The 24,660-nt window shown below is 40.9% G+C and overlaps 4 protein-coding genes and 1 long non-coding RNA gene across 5 annotated transcripts; 2 read left to right on the forward strand and 3 right to left on the reverse strand.

Annotated features, from left to right (window-relative positions):
* Positions 1-2,516: 2,516 nt before the first annotated feature.
* Positions 2,517-2,989, reverse strand: LOC137586258 (uncharacterized). The gene is made up of 2 exons (XR_011033735.1): positions 2,883-2,989; positions 2,517-2,832 (listed from the first exon to the last, which is right to left on the reverse strand). It is a non-coding gene; the product is annotated as an uncharacterized lncRNA (long non-coding RNA).
* Positions 2,990-4,039: 1,050 nt separating this feature from the next.
* Positions 4,040-6,448, forward strand: LOC137586267 (uncharacterized). Its single transcript, XM_068302283.1, has 3 exons — positions 4,040-5,419; positions 5,501-6,343; positions 6,398-6,448. The coding sequence occupies exons 1-2, from the start codon at positions 4,040-4,042 to the stop codon at positions 5,600-5,602; spliced, it is 1,482 nt and encodes a 493-aa protein (XP_068158384.1). The 3' UTR covers positions 5,603-6,343; positions 6,398-6,448.
* Positions 6,449-13,409: 6,961 nt separating this feature from the next.
* LOC137586268 (uncharacterized) lies at positions 13,410-14,456 on the reverse strand. The gene has a single exon (XM_068302284.1). It carries the CDS (start codon positions 14,454-14,456, stop codon positions 13,410-13,412), a length of 1,047 nt encoding a protein of 348 aa, XP_068158385.1.
* Positions 14,457-21,062: 6,606 nt separating this feature from the next.
* Positions 21,063-22,157, forward strand: LOC137586269 (uncharacterized). Its single transcript, XM_068302285.1, has one exon. The coding sequence runs from the start codon at positions 21,063-21,065 to the stop codon at positions 22,155-22,157; it is 1,095 nt and encodes a 364-aa protein (XP_068158386.1).
* Positions 22,158-22,229: 72 nt separating this feature from the next.
* Positions 22,230-24,373, reverse strand: LOC137586215 (calnexin-like). The gene is made up of 2 exons (XM_068302210.1): positions 23,804-24,373; positions 22,230-23,740 (listed from the first exon to the last, which is right to left on the reverse strand). The coding sequence occupies exons 1-2, from the start codon at positions 24,272-24,274 to the stop codon at positions 22,466-22,468; spliced, it is 1,746 nt and encodes a 581-aa protein (XP_068158311.1). The 5' UTR covers positions 24,275-24,373; the 3' UTR covers positions 22,230-22,465.
* Positions 24,374-24,660: the final 287 nt, after the last annotated feature.

Raw genomic sequence — 24,660 nt, forward strand, 5'->3', positions numbered from 1 at the left:
TTTTGTTTTTCTTTTTGGCGGGTCAAAGAGAATACCTGAAGGGGCCAACACGGCACGGCAGATTAGGGCGGGCGCGTCCTTCGTCGTTCAGTGAAATGGAAAATTATGCAAGACGCTGAATTTCCAACCAATCAACTGACCCCTTGCCATGTTTTTATTGTTTTGTATGTTACACTAAACTTTGGTGTAAACAGCTCTTGGTCAGCAGCCTTGCCACTGATGAAGATCACACAAAAGGAGACCATGAGACAATCAAGATTTGCCCATGGGGATGAGAAAATACAAAATAGAGCTGTCTGAGGAGGCAAGAGTTCGGGGCGATAAATCACCATATAAACAGAATAATTGTGTCACCTCGACCCTTGCTGGGCTATAAAATTTAGACATGATCTATGGAAATTAAGGTATTCATTAGAGTAATAATAATAGATATATTATTTTTGGGACAAAAGTCGTTGTAAATTTGCCTAAGATTAGATTTTGACCATGGCAGTTCTTGAAAGAGAAATCATAAATAAAAGAAATTATAAATCAAATATCCAGATAATATAAAGGGAGTTAGGTTGATGACGATTTGAATAGCTCCGATTACTGATGAACGAAGTGAAACTCAAATGACATTCGCTTCAAACTTAAGATGACAAAAGATAGTTCAAAAGAATAGTCTTAAAACTTTCATTCCAAATCAGACAGCTGCTTACTTGATATGATATGATATGATTCATTATGAAAACGTAGAAACTTTTGCATTGGATTTTTCTGGCATGGAAAATCTCTCACATTGATCAAGTTTTGCTATCGCTGGTCATTAAATTACAGATCTTAAGTGCATTCACTTCCTGTTTCGCCAACAACACACACATGCTACAAATGCATTAAGGACTCGGTGGCAACTTTTCGGGCCAGAAAAACGAATTTTATAATTGAAAACTGTCAACGTGAAACAAATTTCCACCAAGTTGTACAAATTTTCATCGAGTAACTCTAAATTAACCCCAATAATCATAATAAAACATTAAACAGAACTAACAAAACAAGAAACCAAGAGGGCCGGGGTTAACTTCGACTGCGCCGAAGTTTGTATACCCTTACCTATAGCCGTCAAAGTGGAAGAACCTTTTACAATCTTAGGATTTGGCTATGCCGCGCATTTGGCATCTATTGTCCCTATGAATGCTATATGCTAAAGTTAACCGATCTCAATCGAATTTGGCACAGTCATTAACAGACATATTTAATTTCGGTAGTAATCCGATCCGATCCGACCCAGCCGTATACAGAGGCCCACGTGCAAAATGTAAGCTCTGTAGCTCTTACGGTCTAGAAGGAGATCTCGTCGATCCAGACGGGTGGTCGGACAGACATGGCTATATGAATTCGTCTCGTCGTACTGATCAGGAATATATGTATGTACAAACTTTGTATGGTCGTGGTCGGAGATCCCTATTTCTATGCGTTGTACACTTTTGACCAAACTTGATATACCCTCCTTTCTGCAAGGGTAAAAGTCATAAAGTTGCCATCGACAGTAGCTGCAGGTCCTTGCAGGACTCAGGGCTGGCCAAGTCTTGGTCCCTGTTTTGTGTTAATGTGTTAGACGCGTGTGTTTGTGTGTGACTGTGAGGCGATTGACCGGGGGAGTTTGGCAATTTAGTTTTCCAGATATGAATCTCTCGTCTCCTATGTGTGTGTATGTTCGAGCACTTTTTTGACAGTTTATCATTAGGTTTTCAGGGATACAAACAACAAACATAATTTGGAATCATTTTCGTAATTTTTTAAGGGTTGGCTCATTATTGCATAAGTTCATGCCAACATAATGGACTTTCTTTTGAAATTTTTATGTTTTTTTTTCCTTATCTTGTATTTAATTGATTTTCGTACAGAAGTCGTGTTCGTATAAGTTCCATCTAAACGACGTCATTTCTATCATTTGACATTGGTTGCTCCTTTACTGAAAGTCCGTTGGGGAAATCTCCATTGCAGAGGCAATCAAAGAAGAGCAAACAAAAAGTTAGCACGTTGACTCTAAAGTCCTGTCAGGAGACTATCTAATTAACGATGCAAAAGAGCCCAAGCATTGCTTCGTTCTATCTTTATACATATTTGCGACATGGTAAGACCATCATGGTGAAGTCGCCGGCGATGCTTCTCCGACTTCTTCAGGTATCACTTAAGCTCCAGAGTTCTCACGTTTCCTTGTGACTGCACATGGCCAAAAAAAAAAAAAAAAATGAAATAAAATGAAACAACAACAGCATCAAAAATTTAGAGCGAAAGAAATTCGCACAGTTTTCTGTTCCGTTTTAAGAAATCTGTCTCTCTCTCTCTGGTGGAGAGACAGAGAGGGAGATACACATAGATTTATTTGGCATACACATATGTACATAAATCTCAATCTGTCTAAAAAATCGAAAAATTGCAACCACAAATTAGTCAATAAACAATGGCTAAAGCGGTCATGGGTTAATACGTTTAACATCAATGCACCAGAAGTAAAAAATAAAAAAAAAGGGTTCTCAAACAACGAAGGGTTGCGAAATTTATTTTAAAATTAAATTTACCCGTGTATGTGTGTGTCTATGTGTGTGTCGGTGATCTGATTTATTTGGGACAAATTAGTCCCGTTCCGGATGTCCTATGGGACATACACTGACTCGTCTGCTTCGGAATCGGATTCAGTGGATAATGCATCATCTTCAGTAATATCGTCGGCATCTGAATATACAAGTTCATGCATAGTAAGGCAGATTGGACAGGGAAACCCTCTGACATTTGAAACAGTTTCTGAGAAGAGCACCCAGGGCCACGATAAAGCACGTAGAACATTGCCTAAGCGAAATCTATTATGAGAGTGTTTGGTTTAGTAGCTTATTACTTACCCGATAGCATGCAAATTAATTTTAAAAACCAACTCATTTTTTCAATACGACTGAACGTTCTCCGTAAGATGATGATATGAACTGGGCAGGTTGCTTTTCCAATTTAGAGAGTTGCCAAAAGCACATGTGAGTGAACCTTTAATCTGGCAATGCTTTCGATATCCATATTAATCGACCCTGGCGAGCTTGTAAAAGGGGGTTAGAGGTGGAATTATAATCGTGTTTCAAAACCTAAGTGTATTTTGTGTTTTTTTACGTGTAATTTTCCATAATGAAGATTGCAACGATTAGGTTTCCCATATTATATTTTCTTTTCTTTTTTTCAGTCACAGGTCAGTGACTGTTGAAAATTAAAATTTCCAAATCCTTCGTCTTCGTTTTTTCTTAATTGTGTGTGTGTGCTTCTTTTGTAAATTTTACCTAACGCCTCAGGCTAATCAATTAACCCAAACTTAAGGCAATGCCGAACAGGGGCAAGAAGCGCCAGACGCTCAATAAGTCTTAACATTTTATTCAAATTTAATTTGCAGCAAGATGTACATACATAGAAGAGTGGGAAACCAAAACCAGAACCCAAAACTGATCACCCGTCAAGCGTCAAAACGTTTGACAAACTTTCCCGAGACATCATCCCGTTTGCGGATCCGTCGGATCGTTGGAATGCCGGGTTGATGGTTGGGTGATGGGATCGCGTCGGTCAGGTCATTTGCATTTTAACCCCTTTTTCCCATATTTCTAAAACGATCAAATGTCTTTTGCGGTTGTTGTTGAATTCAAAGATTTATGTATAAAAACAGAAAGTGCCTTAGAAGAAGCCTTTTTTTTTTTATTTTTTGTTCTTTTCTTTAGAAAATTGTTGTTTTTCTTCGAAGGATTTGGGTAATTTTCCTAACAATTTAATATGCAAATATGTTTGTTAGATTGAGGGGTTTCGCCGACCTCGTGAATCCTTTTTTCCATCATTAAAATTTGCGCAGGCGCGCCCTTTAAAAGCACTTGCCAACACTGTATTGCCATCTCCGTCCCTATGCAGCGTTGCCAGATGCAATCACTCTTTTTTTTGTCCACCTTGACTTGCAAGTTTTCTTTTTCCGCTGCATGTGTGAAGCTAGTAAAAGTGGCAAAGTAAGTACATACGAAAATTTAGCGAAAAACCAATGGAAGCTTTTGAGAAAGGATACCAGCAGAAGGAAGAGCCACAGCAGGCTTGTCCCATAGTTACGCAGCCAACAACGATGATTCCAGTGCACGAAACTGTGCCGCTGCCATTGGGGCTTTCAGTGCAACCGCCATTGCCACCGATGCCGCCGCTGCCATTGGGGCTTTCAGTGCCACCGCCACCGCCACCGCCATCGCCACCGTTGCCGCCGCTGCCATCGGTGCTTTCAGTAACACCGCCGCCGCCACCGCCACCGCCACCGCCATCTGGGCTTTCAGTGCCACCGCCGCCGATGCCGCCGCCGCCATTTGGTTTACCACCCAATAGGCTGCCAGCAATACCAGAGATGGAGGAGAAGCCATCCAACGAAGTGCTGGGGGAGCTGGATGAAAAGGTGTATGATGCGGAGGATGTACAAGTGCCAGAAGAAGAAGAGAACGAGGAGCATGGGGATGATTCTGCATCATCCATCAATGATTATTTCGATCAGTCTGATTCGTCGGAAATGTATTTCGATAATTTCTTTAAAAATGTATATCTTAGAGTGGAAATGACATTTTTTTGTAATACGCCAGGCTTTTTTCGAAACGGTTGCTGGTATAATTGGAAATACAATTATATACCAGGAGTATTCACACCCGCTGGTGAATTACCACCAGCACCACCCGCACCACTTTCAACCACAGTGGTGGTGACATTACCACCGCCACCACTAATACCCACCGCGTTGATGGATTTGATTAGAAATCAGCACCAAGGACAAAGCTCTGTTGAGGCGGTACCAGGAGCTTATTCCCAGGATGATTCCAATACAAAAATAGAGGTTAAACTTACAGGTACACAGTTTGCAATAATCAAACGCCATACCATGGATGAAGTCATTATTGAGACGGGTTCAGCCGAGAAAAATTCAATGATGCTTCTAAAAATTGAAAATCGGGATCCGAGTAAAACTCTCGATACTGCGTCATCGTCATCGGGATCTCTTGTGATTCAAACTACAACTACTAATCCAACGGATACGCCAAGGGTATCAAATGAGGTAAATATCGAAGTACCGTTTCAAGCTAAAACGTCCACTGCAACAACTGGAACAACAACAACAACAACGACGACGATGGCAAGTACCACTCCAATCAGTCGTGACCAGCAAAAAGTGGAGACATGTGATCGAGAAATTCAGGTGTTCCCCTCACCAAGATTCGAAATGACTCCCGTATTATTGAGAAACGACACAATAAGGGAGCACCGTCCTCCATTATTACCAACTCCAATTGAGTTTCTTAAGCCATCAGGCTTTAAAGAATTTGTTCCAACAATCAACAACAAATCAGAGTCGCCGATGGAATGGAACCCACCAGGGGAAGATGGTCTCATGGTAAATAAGAAAGAAACTTGTCACATTTCAACAAGCATTTCAAAAAAATCTAATCTAAATTTTTTTTAATCTTTATTTTAGATCCAAGCCCCGTTGCCGAGCATTCCCAAAGAAAGTGAAGCATTTGTAGCCAATATAGCCTACTGGCCACCTTTTGGGCACTCGCTCGCCCAACAAATGTAGGACCGTGCGTAAACTACCACAAACAATTGAATCAGCTGATCACAATGTTACAACATCCTTCAAACCAAGATCAATGAGAGGTCAGCGTACTCTGCAGAAGGGCGAATCTTTTAATTCTGGGGAGAAGCCACATATTAAGAAAATCCGCAAGCAAAACACCAACCCTGATTCCAGGGAGGACAAGCAAAACAAAGCCAATGTTCCTAACACACAATCGACTAGGACATCACCCACAAAGAAACCCCTTGTCACTCCGCCTAAGCAGATCAAAATTAATTGCAAAAAGGAAGATAGCCCCAAAAACAAGAATGTGCGACTAGAGGCATATACATCAAATATGTTCGATATATTGGGAACTATTGATATGGATTCGGCAACCGACAAGACCGATGATAATAATGGTGAACCAAGTGTCGATACGGAAACTGTTGCTCCTCAGTCCATCTGTCAAGTTCGTCGGAAAAATTTGAAAAAGAAAAAGCCGAAATCAAACCAATTACCAGTCAAACTTGATGAAGAGAAAGATCGAAATAACATGAAAAAGAGGCGTAAACCAGCACCAAAGATTAAGTCAGGTGCAGATACCCAATCCGATTGCCAAGCCATGGGTGGCCGTTTAGCCAGATCACCATCATCATCATCATCAATAGCATCGTCAACATCATCAGAAGGTCCAATGTCGTTTACCTATAGCGAAAGTTCAGAGTACTGAACGATGCTATTCAAAAGAAGCTAAAACAGGTGCGTTAATGAGTCGAAAAATGGGCTTTCAGTCGATTAACATCTATTTTACAGGTTTAAGATGGACAAGGGAGGAAAACTAGCATGAGAAAATCCTTGGAGCAATGCCACAAAAGTAATTCCAATCCTTTAAATCTAAACCTAAAAGCTAAAGTAAGTTATTACAACTAAAACCGTTGACTGCTAACAATAATCTGCTGTATCTATGTACATCTACAAACTAACATACTAATAAAGAGTTGAATACTATTTAATATCTGTTATTTATGATATATGCCTAATTTTAAATCGTCTGCCATATTCCCAGGATTTCGCTTCTTCCTTTTCCGCTTAGGCAACACCTAAGATAAATGAGTTCATGAACCATTTCCATTTAATGTTATTTTCTTGGGGTGACAAACCCTTTGTAGAGCAAAAAATGGCTACAAATGTTGCCGATCTCATCTCAGTTGGCCGCATATCATTAATGCAAATCTATGGGCCAAAATGGGAAGAAGTCTTCAGAGGATTCCCTTTGTTCCCTTGCATTTTTTCGCACTACCCTGTCTTGTGTGTCATGTCATTGAAAATATTATTATAACAATCGTCTTTTGCTACTTCATTAAGTGCGGATCACTTGACAGACAGACGGATAGATGGATAGAGCCGGGAATAGAAGGGTAACTCTCACTCTCTGCTAGTGACAGAATCATTCCCCTCTTTACCCGACCACCCCCCACCCATTTTCCGATTCTATGATCTTTCAAGGATTTTGCGGCAAAGCCGTGAGAGAAATAATAACACTTGAAGAAAACGAGAGAGAGAGAGAAAGAGAGAGCTGAGACAGAAAAGCGTGCAAAAAGAAAAGGAAAGGATGATGAGATTTGCATATGTATACCGAACTAATCTATACCCTTCCAAAGAAGGTCTTCCATTTGTCAATTAAAACAATTTTACGAAACGTTAGTGAACTTGCGAGAACTTTGGTTTTGTCAACTAACTAAAGGACCTTCTTCCTTGCTAGAAGGAGTTCAAATGGTGCGAAAGGATTAGAATTGAATCATTTGCAATTTTCCGCATTGGCCCTTAAAGAAGAAAAGAAAAGTCTCTGGAAAAGAAGGGGTAAGAGATCGAACCAATGATTTGGCAAACAAATTTTACAAAGGGAAACTATAAATTGCACTTCAGAAAAAGGTCACATGGTTTTTTTTAGTTTACACTACGTCCGGGTGTTAGACTATGGGGTGAGTCCATGTTGAAGGCTCTGAAGGGTTACAGGTATTTCAAATTTTCGCGTGTGTCATGCTTTAGTGATTTTAAACTCTCTACATATGTATATACACACAGATATACACATATATCTCGATCTCTGTCTGTTTCTTGTTTAGTAAAGGAAAATGCTCGAGACAGAGAGAGAGAGAGAGAGAGAGAGAGAGAGAGAGGGCGAGAGAAAGAGACAGACTAAGTTAGTACTATTTTGCATACTTGTGTGAAAAGGCAGCTGGAAATTGGGCAAATCGGTCACCCCCTCGGGGGGAAGGAGAAATGGAAAGAAATCAAATATCATATATCAACTTACATATCAAAACACTACAAAAACACAAACAACCAATGTGCCACCGACTTTTCAGGTATAAATACATGTACTCGTATATAGTATCCTACATCCCCCAGTTGATTTTTTCATTTTCTTACTCATTACATGCACTCACACCTTTTCCTCTCACCTTTCCTCTCCTCTGCTTGCCATGCCTTACCTTGCCTTGCCGGCTACCGTCAAGTCAGCTAGGCAGCTGGCAAAGATCAGACCCAGACTCAGACCCAAACCATTTTTTTTTTTTTGTCGTTCACCCAGATCCATAATGTTTGAGACATATGCAAATGTCATTTTATGCAAATTTTGTTTTTTTTCCGTCTCCTTGGGACATTTGATATTTCCTCTGGCTTCTTGGCATTTATGAATTATTGATCTTATTGGCAGTCTAAGCAAATATCAATTGAGCAATAAATTGTTCAAAATGGAAAAACTTAATAATAAAGGGTTCCAAAAACTTGACTTTCTTCAGGGGCTGAAGTTATCGATACGCGTGAGTCCTTCTTTTTTAACTCATTTGGTCTGTCCCCGTCTCTGTTCCTTTCCCTTTCCCTGTGTCCCATGTTATATAACATGTGACATGACATAGTCAAAAAAGGAAACAGTAGCTGAAAGCAAGATCCAATTACGATAAGTCCCTAAACTCCCTGAGGAGTAAAAACGGAGGGGCCAATTAGTTGACTTAGTCGCCCGTTTGATGGCCGCCCAAAAATTGAGGTTCCGAAAAGCAAACTGACCACGTGGCCACGTGTCCATCTCGACAAACAAACACACAGCTGACAGAACACAAAAATACAAAAATAAAAAAAAAAAAACGCAGCGATCTTCATTAAATTTTCAATTTACATAAGCATGAGTGAGTTCTGTAATATCAGTTTCTAGCTCTTGAGCTAGTCTCAATTCTAATCTATTTTGCTGCTGCCTGTATTTTAGACGACCCTTAAGATTGCCAGATTAGCTACGTTATTCCAAGTCAGTTGGCAAGTATTATTATTAGACTAAACTAGTTGTTTTTACTTTTTTCATTAGATTTAATATTTGACATTAGGTATGTAGTACTGATACTAATATTAATCATAACATGTCTTAACTAACTATTCTAACAGACTTTAAAGGTATAGAAATATTTTTCAACTTTTAGATGCTGGAAACTTCTTAATATTACAACAATTAGGTTTAGTCTTAGAAGAGATTTGTTTCACATAGTTTCCCATTGATTCCATATATTTCCATAGATCCTTTTGTCGTTTTTCGGTCTGCTTTTGTGTCGTTTGTCAAAGGACATCTGGCATCAGTTGTCGGACAAAATAAATCTAATGCAATCCCATTCATTTTTACAATTCTTAAGACTGATGCAAATCTATATATGTGCAATATGCAAATAAATATGCAAAAGAGTAAGAAAAAACCACCCGCACGGCTGCAAAAGGATACAATTTTCGGTCCTCTTATTGTGCAATATTGTCCTGGCCTAACGAAAGGATTTGCGGCACCTTTGCATTGCAAAATATAGATGATTTAAGCCAGATACGAAAGAATACCTAAGCCAAATGAGTTTTTCTAAGGGCTAATAGAAAATTAAAGATCAACAGAGATAGGCAAAACCCGAATATACAGTATGTATCTATGAATGGGAAGAAGGATTTCGCTCATTCAGGATTGGCACACGCTCAATGAACCTGATGGTACTCTGGGACTGGGACTTTCTCACCTCAGGTGTCTAATGAGCAGGTAGGCAGGTAGGGACTAGAGAGGGATCTTGAGTAACATAAATCTCCTACTCTGTAGGCGTTGTTAATCCTTTCGTCACTTAATTAGTCCAGGCAAGAAATGGAACCCATGTGCTCTGTTGTTTGCTGCTGCTGTGCGGCAACTTGATAAGTACTTAAAGATTAGCAGGAAGGAAAACAACAACAACAAGATTTACCGTGACTAATAATTAAGTAATATATATCTACTACTATAAAATTTATCTTCTTCTGTATTCATTTTGAAATTGATTTATATCTAGTCGATGCATTACCATTTAACGTTTAAAAACGATTCGGAAGCGATAACAGAACTCAATAATTTCTTAAGACTTTAGACTCTCAGCTTAAGTTAACTTGAAGTTTAAAACAGTTTAACCATAATTAAACTTGTACTAATGCATTCGACATTTGCTCTGCGATCTTATAAAGTATATACCTATGTATATATGTATATATATTTTTTACTAGCACAGTGGGACGAGTTCATTAGCCATGTCTGTTCGCCTGGATCAAACTAAAGAGCTTCTGGAATGTACTTCAGACACAGCGGACTCAGGAGGAACGGATTACATTGTCATATCCTAGTCCTTCTCATCACTCGAACGACCATGTCTATCCTAATTCAAACAAAGAAAAGCTTCGTTTCTTGGACATTTCTCATGAGGTTCATGTTTCACAACATTTAATATTAACACAAAGTTAATTCATCTATTATTTTATTAACTTCATTTACATATTTCGTAGATTTCGTTTATACTTGTAGTGTGTTTAAATTGGGAACAGATCTGTTATGTTGAACCAACATTTACCTTAAATAGAAAGAAATCTCGCTTCGATTTCTTGCATATAATTTCTTTTTTCTTGAAAACAGCTGGCCAAAACGATGATAACGTCAATCCATCAGGTAAGGGTTTTCTAGAAAATATCTGCAAATTGATGATTTTCTTATTGTTTTTCCAGAAGACAAACAGAACTTTCAATGATTTTCAGCTGTGGCCACAGTTCAGGGTCAAGTTTTTCGAAAGAAGGTCATATTCAGATGGCGTGACCTTTCCACCTGCTTGGAGAAAGAAATAACATACTATATAGTACATAATTGAACCACGAAACCAGAAAGGAAGAAAATGACCAAGTACGAGTCAAGGACAAGGAGCAAAATAAAGCCAACAGGTGAGTTTTCAAATGTTTTGTAGGATATTAGAGTATGGCAATACATATAAATATAGGGAAAGAGAAAAGGAAGGGAGAGAGAGAGAGGAGTAAGGCGTGTTTAAGGGGACAAGGACCCGCAGGATAACTGTTCAAGCGACTGGCTGACTAACTGACTGGAGTGAGACGAGGCGTTTTCACTTTTTCTGTTTTTTTGTTCTGTTTTTGCACATGTTGACACATTCACAACTGACGTTTGACTTCCTGACACATGCAGGACATGCAGCAGGAACCAGGAACTACGCCAGTTGCAATTTTTGCAACTGTTTCTCTCGTTCGCTCGGTCTCTTTGCCGATCCTCGGACCGGATAAGCGCAAGAGGCACGCGGCTGGCCAGCAGCAGCGCGACATTTGAAGCGGGCGGACGGCGGCAAAATTGTGCGGGTCGAAAGGTGCACACAAGTCGTGGCCAGCCTGCCAACCCCATACAGATAGATAGTAGTTACCTTTCATACGAAATTTTGTCACTGGAAAACAAGCGGGTGCATTTTGTGGAAAAACTCAATAGCCTCAACAACTCGAACCCCCCACCCGAATGCATTTTCTGCACTCGACAGAACGTTTAATTTGCAATTAGAGAACGCCTGTCCCTCCACTAGAGGCGGCACTCCCATGTATCGTTCGAGCCCGGACATACTCATTTTCCGCAAATTTTCCATTAAACACAATGGCGACAAAATGAAAAGTGTGCCATTTAAAATTGATGGAGAGTGAGAGAACAACACAAAGAGAATGTCTTTCTCTGTCTATTATAAAGTTCTCGAGTTTAGATTATCACAGTCTATTAACTTGTCTTCGATTCACAATTGATTTTGATATTTTTAATGGAGCCCTCTCTTCTTTCGTATGTCGTAGGGTTGAAAACGGCCACTAGAGATCGCTGGAGATGTTTCCTTTCAAATGTTTTGTCGCTTGATTAAGTAGGTAACTACTAAAAAATCACTTGACCTCCTGCAGATTTCTCAAAGATGGGAAAACTTCTCATTAGCCAGTGCATTGAACTAGACTAAATGGAAAGAGAAGATTGGGGAACTGGTCGGTGATGGTCGTAGGTATGCATATCATTAAATTGCGTTAAATGAGCTGTCATAACATTTGTCCCTCAACCCTTTCCAAATTCTTAATCTTGAGAAAGAGAGAGAGAGAGGCAGAGAGCGAGATAGAGATGGAGATGGAGGGAGGTATAGAAGGGCTAACTAAACCGTTAACACTTTTCACAAGGATATGGATACATATATGATATGTCCATATGTTTCCCATGATAATGCTCAGTAGAGCGTTAAAGTTTATATGTTGTGACAGTCGATCCGCACCAGACAATGTGAAATATTTTCATTTTATGTGTGTCTGTGTGTGTGTGTGTGTTTTTTTTATTACTACCATATGATCCATAATGATGGACATCCGAAAAGGGATCTGCTCGGTCACTCATAAGGTCAAACCTGAAAAATGGGAAATCAAAAGTTGTGAAATGTTGTATGCAGGTTTTTCATTTTCCGCCCCGTCTGTCAAACCTTTCTTTACCTCCCTCCGGTCGTCCGTCCGTCCGTTCGTCCGCCCTTCCTTCCTTCCTTCGTCTTCTGTCTTGGATAGTAAAAATGGTCAGGCGTCTGGTCTGACCATTAGACAGCTTTCCCGCGGGCACACAGCACATTTAGACAGACGGACAGACAGACATACATATAAAAGAGAAAAGGTTAACATCATATACATATGAATTGTTGTACTTGATGTGTTTTGGTTTTGTCACCCATTATTATTATTATTATTATTTGGTTCATGACTCTCCTGCCTACAGGGCTAATGAGCTTCTTCCTTTTATTTCTCATTTCTTATTGTTTTGTTTCTTCTTTTTGTTCTGTTTTTGGCTCTAGATCAGTTACGGCCCAAATCCGGTCATGTAATATCATTTTGATTGAAAGTGAAATGGATAGTTGACTTTTTCGTTACGCTATGTTGCTTTATAATGAAATCTGAACTTGGGACTATCTTTAGGTGGCTCAAGCAGTTCCCTAGAAACAGATGATCCAATCAACAATATGACCATCCACATTTCCTCTCTCTCTCTCTACCTAGTCTATTCATTTGTTTTTTAACCGCAAAATATGTTTATTAAATACCCTTATGTCTGGAGCCCACATGATATGTACCTTGCACTTGGTCTTGATCGTGGTCTTGGTCTTGGGTAGCTATCAAAGCATAAAAACGCCCATTAAACCCAATGGGCTCGGTGAGAAAAAAACAAAAGCCACTTGGCCGAATTCCTTCCTTCCCGTTTGAAGACGTGACCCGCTCCGTTTATGGCTACGCTTCGTTGAGCTTCAAGAGGTGTTTAACACACACACACAAACTTCTGCTGGTTTGTGGTTTCATTTCATTCCAAAATAAATTTTCATAATTATCAAAAATATCCAGACAAACTCACTGCTTTAACGACTAATATATGTATATAAATTTATTCCAAAAAAAAAAAAAAAAATACAAAAAGTGTTGGGGTAAAAAAAATTGAATTCTTAAAAATAATGTTCAGTTCTTATTGCTCTTCTAGCTGAAACCTCAAGCGCCGCTTGGTAACATCTCTAGCAAACAAGGCTTCCAAATGGCATGGGGCCTCGAGGTCCTCCAACTCGGAATTGTGACCACTGTCGGGACTGATGTGACGCCGCACAATCTGTTTCTGCTTCTGCTTCTCCTTCTGGGTGGAACGAGATGCGGCGCTCAGGAACTTTTGTGCGGAGTGTCGAACGCTGGATGAAATTTTTGTGGCTATTTTCCGTTTACGTCGCACCACCCGCTGACGACGCAACAGCAATTGCTGGCCGCGGATCTTCGAGCGGGAGTGGGTGGTGGGTAGGTGGGAGGGAGAACCGATGATTTCACGTTCTTCAAAGTGGGCTGTGGGCCAATTCTCGCACAGATCACTGGCTGGATCAAAGGCAGGACGATAGGTGGACGAGTGAGTGGACGAGTATCTGTGATTGGGTGGTTTTCGAGTGCTCTCCAAAATGGCATCAATCATTCGCTCCAAGGTAACATCACCCATTTGCCTCGAACTCAAGGCGTTTGTGGTGTTTGCCTCTGGCAACAACTGCTCTGGCTGCTCCTGTTCCTGCTGCTGCTGCTGCTCATCCAAATATCTTGGCTTGTCAAAGTAACTATCGGGCACACATAGTCCTCGCAGAGCCAGCAGGGGACCTGGCACCGTGATGCCACAAGTTGTCCTTGTCGTTCCTGTTGCTGTCGCCTGTGAGGGTGAGTATTCCGCCTCAAAAGTGGGCAACGTGGAGGCATAGACACACTTGTTGGATGGACGTAAAGGAGTTGGAGTATTTACTTCCAATGGTGACATTGAATCCTTAATCAGAGTACGACGCAACGATGGTGGCAAGGAGGCGGCAGGCAAAGGTGTGGATGTGGTCAGCGATTTGCGTTTCAGTTTTCGGCGCAAGGCATGAAATTCCTTATAGTCCATCGAAGTTGTCGTCGTTGTCGTGGCAACTTCTTCCTCGTCGACCCTTAGCCTCTCCTCCTCGCCAGATAGATACGAGTGTCTCGGCTGGTTTATGGCCCATTTAAGCATCTTCGATTCGATCTGCGAGGGAGTAAGCGAAAACGGAGGAATGAGAAAGAGAAAAGAATTTAGTTTTGGCGTTCTGGTTGGCTTTTTGATTCCTCTCCGAATACATATGTATATGTATGTACATATGTATGTAGGTGAGGTGGGGGCAAAACTTGCCGGGTGAGTTTTTTGGCGCGAAAAGTGTACGAATTTCGTATATGAATTCATGTATATAGATTGATGGTGTTTTTTGGCTTATTTCTTTACAAAATTCACAACACTTTTTCATGCAATTAACCTCGCCATGGGTGGGCAGAGGAGTTGAACCCCTTTTTGCCTACTCATTTTTCATATGCTTAATTAGGTTTCACGATTTGGGTAAGTTTGTATTACCTTGGGCGAACACCACAGTAACAAAAATGGCAAAAACTCGTACAAATATGGGATTATATACGTCGGTTATATATCCACAAATGCTGCATATACAAAACTTTCGAAATATATATCTTTAAAATATTTAAAATTTTCTTTTCAACAGGCCAAGAAAGTGACTTGAGTTCTGTGTGCTCATCGACCGGCTTTCGTTTCGAGACTGACCTCTGGTTTGGAACTGTTCAACCACTTTAAACACGTTGCCTGTTGCCCTGAGAAGACCAAAACCAAATGAGAGAGAGAGCGGCGAAGAGAGAGAGGAGGAGAGCACGGCCAGAGTGGTTGCAACTTCATTCAACCACCCGATTGAACACACCTAAGCTGAAAATCCTTTCGACCTCGTTGCCTCGCTGTGGGATCAGTGGAATTCCTTAACTGAACGAAAAGAATGTCAACTGCCAAGTTAGTAGCACATTGAGGCGCATTAATTGACGTACTTGTTGTTGGACTTATTTAGTCGTACATCTGATAAATCATTCTAGGATTGGTTTCACTGTTAAATTGGGCTCAATGATAGACTAAACCATTAGAAGTGAAAGTGGTGTCAAATGTTTCTAGAATAACTCAATCTTCCATATTGCTTCTGATAACTTGCAATATAGAAACTTACTTTACCTCGGTCCCGGATCGACACGACTTGATCCAACATTTATAATGACGCAAGGCTCATCTATGAGTACACGAATAGATTAGTATGTTTCAAATAGACATCTGTATTTAATAGCAACGTTTAGTCGAAAATAGATGTAGATTAACAAAACATAATATGGTTTATAAGTAAACTCTTTATATATCAAGATAGAACTACTGTATCGATTGGCGTCCAGAGGAGCAATTGCTCCAATTGGTCAAAACCAAAAAACTTCTGGTCACTTACACTTTTGGTTTGATCAACAAACTAAACAGATTTACGATGTTTAAACTGTATGATTCTATTTAATTCTATAAAAATCATTTATACATATAGAAACTATATGATGGCAGAAGTTGTCCTCTTCTTTTGGTTAATCTTAAGTTTTGTGCAGATTTGCAAACTGACCCCTTAAATTGTTTAACTAATCAGATTAAACAGGACCTCAAGGCGGAGGTGTCTGGTGGCGGCGCTAGTGTACTTCTAAGAGAGAGAGAGAGAGAGAGAGCGGGATGGCATATGTTAGCCATGCAGGATGTAAAAGGAAATTTATATACATTCATTCATTTTGATCTTATTGAATTGAAAACAGTTGCTTCACTTGGCCGAAATCGGCGAGATCCGGTTCTACTCTTTGAGACTTTTATGAGATAGAAAATCTGAAAGGGAAAACACAATATTTCTTTTACCTCACACATTCGTTTATTGATTTGTGAATTTCCCATTGATTTGAAGACCCCGATGAGTTGGGTGGTCGACCTATTCGGATATTCTTTCCTCGTAATGAACTTGTCAGTTGCGAAAATTCACATTTCGGCAAGTGTTTCATAAAGTGGTGGTCCGGAAATTCTGCTCCAAATTGGTCCACTTCATGTGAAAAGTGTCAAATAAATTAACTTAATATCAAGCAAGAAAAAGACAGCTGAACAGAGAAAGTGCCAAAGCAACTAACATAAATTTCGATTCGTAAAAGGGGGAGAAGGATAGAAACATTCCTCTCTTTCCTCCATATCTTTATGTTTCTGAATTTTTCTCTTAACTTCCGCAAAGGAAGTGTCTTGAGTTTGGACCCAACCAATAAATTGCAAAACAATTGCACAATTTTCCACAACATTTTTTTCTTTTTTTCTCTTACCCCTCCAGACACAGACATAGACACAGACACATAGGTTCATTCCATCATAGACCATAAACAATAAGCCAAATTGTATAATGGACGTTCCTTTCATTCTGCTAGAACCTCTCTGTCTATCCTTTTCCCTGTCTCTGTTTCTCCCTGTGTGTCTGTGTGTGTGAGTGTTGTCCTTTTCTTGGCGAAATCCATAGAAACTAAGGAAAGGTGAAAGGAGCCACACGCTGCGAGAAAGGTAATTGAAAATTATGTTTTGTGGCATTGGTGGAGGAAGCAGTTGAAGATGCGGCAAGGCACAACAGCTGGCCTAAGGTTACATAACGGACACCCAAACTCCATGTTGCAAGAAAGTAGAAGAAAAAACTCTCCACTCGTCTGTAGGTTCCATTGCATGACAAATCTTATGGATCTCCAGCTCATTTCAGTGGCCAGCTGTTGCGATTTTGATAAGATAAACGTTGTGGGAATGTGAACTAGATTCCGAATAATCTGTCCACTACTACTACCAGCTCGTATCCCTTACGTTTGGACCAAAACCACATAGAACTGAGCTAACAATAAACTCTGAAAATCCCGGAAAATTTTAAAAGTATGAATTCCTAATCTAAACAACAAAAGTGTTTAAAGTCAAATCTGGGGTTTCCTTTAGTTGGGAATATAGTATTTTGGTGTATTTTAGGGATATGTGGCAAAAACTTTCAGTTTTACAAAGGAAGGCATATATTCTAATGTGTTTTCTAAAGAGTCGATAATTATATTTCCTGAAGAGCCCGCTCCAAAGGCTTTGTATTTTAAATCGTGTAATATCTCGCAGCTTGGAGAAATGTTTATTAAATAACAACCTAATTTGTTTTTGAGCAATAAAAAATATACGAAAAGGGTGCATATTAGTAGTGCCAAATGGTTTTCCGATTTATTTGGTTATAATTTTTAACTACTTAGTCATGTGTTGATCCGATATTGCCAAGTGTCATATCAAGGATTCCAAAAATCCAACCTCAGACCTATAGGAAAGGATGGAAGTCTTCAGTACCGGAGGAGAAGACTCTGAACAGTTTACAAGGTGTAGGAGTTTGGAAGCAGAGCAGAGGACCTTAATTTTATATGTATCTAGATTCTGGAACGTCTACATGACATCGTTAGAGTAACCTGAGTCAAGAATTCAGGCGATCTACCTTTGCTATTTAAAAGCTTGTGGATACGCTTAATTGAGGAAGAAAGGGTTGATCTACGAGGACACGAAGGCAACTTCACACTGCAATCCCAGCTTAAACGCGATTGGAACATCTTTAGTCTAAGATACAACGGAGAAGTGAGGTAAAAAGAACTTCTTTTCACCAATTTTTTCATTAAACCACCCTTGGCTTCTGCGATCGTAGTGTAAATATGTTGGTTGAAAGTGAATTTGTGGTCCCTAATCGTTAATACATTTAAGAAGTTCTAAAGGATCATCGTTAAGACATGGCATTACATTTGGCAAGTGTTTAGATTGAACAATTTGCGAAGGACTAGCAGAATTTATGTGTTTTGACTCAACAGTCAAAGTTTCCTGATGGATTTAATTTACATTCTTGTAAGAACTCAAAAGTCCTCAGCTATAGTTAATGGCAAGGAAACTCCTTTTGAAACATGACAGTACAAATTTGTTCCATTTTTACGTTTAATGGGAAAATTGTCCACCAAATTTGCATTTACTTAAGTTCTCAAACCTCTCTCCTCTGTGTCCTAAAAACCTTCTTCAGCTGTCCTAAAAAAGAAAAAACGAAATGACCAAATAGAACACAATAAATCTTAAGGACGAAAGGAATCGATGAGAATAAATCAATGAGCAGGAGAAGGAGGATCACGAGAAGATGCAGCTGCCTATAGCTCGAGCTATGCGGCTCTTAGTGAAATCTGAGACAATTTTACGCATTGGTCACTATCAACGCCCCTGCCCATTGGCAGACACTATGTAAGACACTGTGAAACAGAGACGGGGAGACTGGGACGGGTGACAAAGGAAGATAAATTAGGGCAAACGAAGGGGATTCCCGCGCCTTGGTTGCGTTCGTTCGTTCGTCTAATAAATTGCCCAACAATTGTGCAATTTTTCATAGATCGAAAATGGGAAGATGGATAAAAATTGGCAGGACATGGATATTTCACGCTTAGATTTGCCACCGTTTTTTCTTCTTCTTTTAATTCTTTCTTTTCATTTTGTTTGAAGCGTTTGTTATTTTGTTGCTCTTTACTTCCTTTGGTCTTCACCCTCTTCCCCTCCACAAGGTAAACACACATGTGTGTGTGTGTGTGTGTGTGTGCGTAGGGAAAGACGTGCATCGGCAAGGACATCAAGATAAAGTGCGCCTTCTGTGTGTGTGTGTGTGTGTAGAAAGTAGGTATACGGCATTCCGAATAAGAATAAACAGTAATCTTAAATCACACGCCGCTTTCTTTCACTGATAGCGCCAGCAAAGAACCCCACACATCCCATCCCAAGACATCGCACAGGACTCACACTGGACAGCTGTACGGGATTAGTTGTGATTGCCGTGTGCTCCTCTCTCTCCAGGTACACCATCGGGGCGTGCGTTTTCTAGCGCGCAGAAATTAGTGGCAACAAGGAAACATGGTTCTGAATTATGGGTCATAATTTAGAATTTTCATTTCCCTCTTCTTCATCTTCTTCCTCCTCGACTCAAAGTTGGGCCCAAGGCATTACGTTTTTGATTGATTTGGGTTAAGGTGAGACAAGAAATTGGTATCCTGTCAATAAGAGTTATGAAAAGGCTTTGTGGGATGGGAGATTTACATGCAAAAGAGATACAACTTTCCAATTAAATCGTTGAAGTATTCAAAATTTATATTCATAGCTTTTTATAGAACTCAAAAGTCGTTCAAGGTCACGATATATAGTTTATCTCATTCCATGTAAACTTCTCAGGTTGATAAATAACACTCGTATCTTCAGCTCTCCCATGAGATCTGTGATTTTTGTATTTTAACCCTTATTCAGGTTCTTTATGATTCATTTAAATGCAATTTGTAATCTGAATATTTTCGAAAAATTGTCCAAACATTAGGCAATTGCAAGTAATTTGAACCTGACAACACAAGAGTCCAATCTATGTGAAATTAACTTGAGGGGAAAAAGAAGGAATTTTATGACATTATCTATGCAAAAGGGTTGCCTGCCGCTGGGGCATGGAAATAAATACCTTTGCAGTTGCTCTTCTTTTCGATTGAAAGACTCGTTCCCAGCAACTCTCAATGTTCAATTCCTCTCATCGGAGAGAGAGAGAGAGAGAGAGAGAGAGAGGTTGGAAGACCCACCCTTGATCCTTAAGCTACACGGAACCAACAGAGGTGAGCACGCAATGTTGCATGCCACTGGAAAATCAGTCACATTGCGTCTGAGTCCGCGACAGGACGTGCCACACGAGTTACTCCGAGGTCGATCCTACTAACAGATTCGTTTTTGTTTTGTTTATTTTTTTTGTATGTGAAACTTGTTTAATTTAAAAACCAAAAGCAAAGGTAAAACCAAGTGAAAATTCTAAAAAGTGCCATATTTGAACAATTTTGCCTACGTTTTTAACCCAACGAAGTTTTATACCCTAGTCCATGGACCTATCAATACAATAAACTATTCTAAATCGATCTGAAATTCAGATTCTGAGTGAATGTCTTTCTAGATGATAAAAATTTATGTTCAAGTGATGAAATTCTGTGGAAAACTTTTGGAATATTCCAAATAATGCGATTCCCCCTAAGAATCGATTTCAAATGAACTAATAAACGATCGATACAAATTATTTGTTATCCTAGTAAACTGCAAGGATTGCGGAAAGGGTATAGAAACTTTGACGACTCAAACGATTTTTTTTCGAGGCATATTTTGCATTGCTAATTGCTGGCTTAAGCAGCTTTTGCATTAAGTTTTTTTTTTAAAACACCCCATAAAAATTTCATAAATTTGTGCTCGTGCCTCCTCTCACTCGTTTATAATTTTTGGTTTTTCTGGTATTCAGTTATCGAGTTCAGTTTTTGAAGAGGCCTCTCATCGGGCTGGCAAAAGGCACTTGAGGGAACCAAATGGCCAGCCAAATGGTAATCAGAAATGGGAATGGGAATGAGAGTAGTGGGAAAAAGCGACTATCAAAGTCCCACCATTTCAGTTTGGTTTTTTTCGTATTTTTTTGAAAAGAATCGCCCAATTTCCGTCCATTCATCCATGATTTAGGTAAAGATCGGCGGCAGCTGAGCTTTTGGCGCGTCCTCGACCCGACTCTGCGACACGCTTGTCGTCCTTTGTTCGTTCCTCTTGGCGAATTTTATTCTTGAATCCTTGCAGAAAAACTTGATAAACTTGCTACAAAAAGCTAACTAGCTGGATCTTCTTTCTTTTCGTTTACTTATCTACCTACTTTTTGCTTGTTCTTTGTTGCAGATGCTCAAGTGGGCCTACCAGCAACCGAGACCCTCGTATCTGGCTGCCGAGGACAACGTAGCAAAAGCTAGCCAGGTAACGGGCTCAGCAACCACCTCATCAGCCGAGTATAAAGAATTCCACGCCTTGCGCAAACAGTTGAAAATGAAACGAAAATCGCTGGGTAAGGAGAATCAACTGACGACTTCAACACCATTGCCAGCATTCAAGCAGACAAGGACAACTCCCTTTCGACCATTGAACTGCGTCTATGCCTCCACGTTGCCCACTTTTGAGGCGGAATACTCACCCTCACAGGCGACAGCGACAGGAACAGGCACAGGAACGACAAGGACAACTTGTGGCATCACGGTGCCAGGTCCCCTGCTGGCTCTGCGAGGACTATGTGTGCCCGATAGTTACTTTGACAAGCCAAGATATTTGGATGAGCAGCAGCAGCAGCAGGAACAGGAGCAGCCAGAGCAGTTGTTGCCAGAGGCAAACACCACAAACGCCTTGAGTTCGAGGCAAATGGGTGATGTTACCTTGGAGCGAATGATTGATGCCATTTTGGAGAGCACTCGAAAACCACCCAATCACAGATACTCGTCCACTCACTCGTCCACCTATCGTCCTGCCTTTGATCCAGCCAGTGATCTGTGCGAGAATTGGCCCACAGCCCACTTTGAAGAACGTGAAATCATCGGTTCTCCCTCCCACATACCCACCACCCACTCCCGCTCGAAGATCCGCGGCCAGCAATTGCTGTTGCGTCGTCAGCGGGTGGTGCGACGTAAACGGAAAATAGCCACAAAAATCTCATCCAGCGTTCGACACTCCGCCCAAAAGTTCCTGAGCGCCGCATCTCGTTCCACCCAGAAGGAGAAGCAGAAGCAGAAACAGATTGTGCGGCGTCACATCAGTCCCGACAGTGGTCACAACTCCACCAGTGACTGCGAGTTCGAGATTGATATCCGTCAGTTCAATGTTGCAGATGATTACGTGGATCACGAAGAGAAGGACGAGGGGCTGAGGGAAGAGTTGGAGGAGAAGAGTCTAAATACCAAGCGGCGCTTGAATTTCTCCTTCAGCGAGGATCTATTCGTAGACAAGTGATTTGATCAAATCGGTTCGGATTGGATTTGTTGGCTGTTAAATAGGTTTTCCCATAAGATATATACCTTTTTTTTTTTTGCTCATTTATTTGTTGGCTGAAAGCTCAGGATTTGCCTTGCATACACTATCATTACATTGTATTTTTTTTTTTTGTGGATAGAAGATTAAACAAAATTTTGTTTCTTTTACGAGTAATAAAGTTGAAAACCAAATTGGTGGAAAAATGTGGAAAATATGCCGAAAAACTTATGAGAGGGTGTCTCATGATCACATTGAATTTAACTAGAATGAATGGGGGAATCCTGAGACTAATCCTTGCGAACCGCACGCTTGCGTAGGATTCTTGCATGGGTCCTTGCAGCAATTTCCGCTTTTATGTCGAGATTGAGACGGGAACTGGATTCGGGGTTCTGTGGGCTATTGCTTACAGACGGTTCATCTTCCGGTATGGGGGTAATGGTCTCCTCAAGGAACGTCGACTGGATGTTCTCGGTGTTTACATTCTGTTCCGTGTCAGGGTAAATTTCGTTATCATCCTTCTTAGCTTGGGCAACATATGCTGTTGTGGTCTTTTCTATGGGGAGTTTTGTCTTTTTGGCTTTGCCAAATCGGAGGTAGCCACCGACAGTGATCACGAGGAGTATGGTCAGTGTGACAACAATCCAACCCAGGCGATGGGTCGTGGCGGGATCCATAATCTGTTCGAGAATCGAACTTGTATTGCCACTTAAAATGCGTCGCTTGGTGTCAAAACTCTGGGCAGCAAACTCACGGGCCACCTCAATGTCATCCGTTATGATTAGATTGTCGAAGAGTATATCGGGGGACATGGACCAAAGTTCCAGACCCACAGCGCTAATTGGTGCCATGGTTTGGAACGGCTTTAGATCCTCGAAAAAGTCAGGGTTCGGTATCTTACGCGGTGTCCAAATGCCTTGAAAATTCGGGTTCGCAATCATGGGGGCATGCCATTTGCCCTTGTAAGCGGGATTGGCAATTAAGGGAGCTTTCCATGGGCCACAGCCGGAAGCAGTCTCGCAAACAGGATTCTCCACTAGCGGAGCCTCCCATTCGCCATCAATTGCGGCATCCCAGTCATCAGGTTTCTTGGCTGTCGGATCCGAGATCAACGTGGGCTCTTGCTGGAGCCAATTGTCGGGCATTCGAGCCGATTCATCGACCACTTCGGCTGGAGCGTCTTCATCCCAATCATCCGGTTTTTTGGCCAAGGGATCTGGGATCTTTTCGCGTTCATCCCAGTTGTCGGGCATGCGATCGGTGGGATCATCAACGTCCGATGGAGGATTAACCGGTGGCTGGAAGTCCCCTAGCAAGGATCCTTCCTTAATCACACCGTGATCGATGCGCACCTCGAAATTATTATCAGGATAAACAATCAACTGATACAAATGGGGCAACTTGTCGGTAAATATGTCATCCACATGCTCCTTTGGTTTCGTGCAATGCTTCTCAGTGATGCTGCCATTCAGGGGATTGACGTGACGAAATATGAAATGGATTTTCTTGGAGCTGCCACACTTGTCCGGTCCAAACATAATCGTGTATGGTGTCTTGTCATTAAACTAACCCAAAAATTAAATGAAATCCATTATATGTAGTTAGATACACACACATCGGCTGCTTACCTTGGTAAGATCGGCCGTGTCCTGGCCGGTGGACAGCAATTTCAGATAGGAGCCACCGCACTCCTGGCCATCCTGCATTGTGACCTCGTACTGTACCACCAGCGGCTTATTTGCCTTGAAATCAAACTCCTTGAACAATGGAGCTGCAATGGCGGCGTGTCTGGCCTTCGACTTAAGCACTAGTCCCTTGTCCCCATTAAAGATGATGCTCGCTGGCGACTCCCAGTTCCAGATGCCATCGTATTTTGCTATTTCCTCATCAAGGTCATCCTTCTTTGCCTGCGAGAGTATCCAGTTTTTGCGTGACTCTTCCACATTATCAAAGTGATCGGCGAAATGAGAGGTTTTCCCATCGATTGGTGGACTCTTGTATTTCAACTCCTTATCGCCACTAGCCACGGTGGGGGATTTCTCAGCGGCGTTGACGGCAGTGGCCATCACCATCGTCATCACGGCCCAAAGGATGTTCATTTTTACTAATTTTCAATGAAATCTTTGCACTTGTTTTTCTTTTTTTTTTTTTTTTTCTCTCTGTTCGTTGTTGCTTGATTGAACGTTTGCTTTACACAACGAAGTTCGGAATACTGAACAATCGTAATCTAGGGCCAACGACCTAAGATTTGTAGTTGAAGTCAAGGCCTACTAGTTTGCTAGACGGACTCCCTAGCTTCCGTAGGTTCTGTGGGCTCCCTGGCACTTCAATGAGTCAGCACACCAGTTGGTAGCCTAGTAACAATTATGTGCCCATTTTTGTTGTTGTCTAGTTAATATCCTGCATATCCTTTATAAGGCATTTATCACGCACCTGTGAACTCTTGACCAAATGGCAAACAATGTTCGTTTTCAGGACAAAACGG

The sequence above is a fragment of the Drosophila tropicalis genome, unplaced genomic scaffold (genome assembly GCF_018151085.1).
Source record: "Drosophila tropicalis isolate 14030-0801.00 unplaced genomic scaffold, ASM1815108v1 contig_952, whole genome shotgun sequence".
In the NCBI taxonomy this organism is placed as follows: Eukaryota; Metazoa; Arthropoda; class Insecta; order Diptera; family Drosophilidae; genus Drosophila; species Drosophila tropicalis.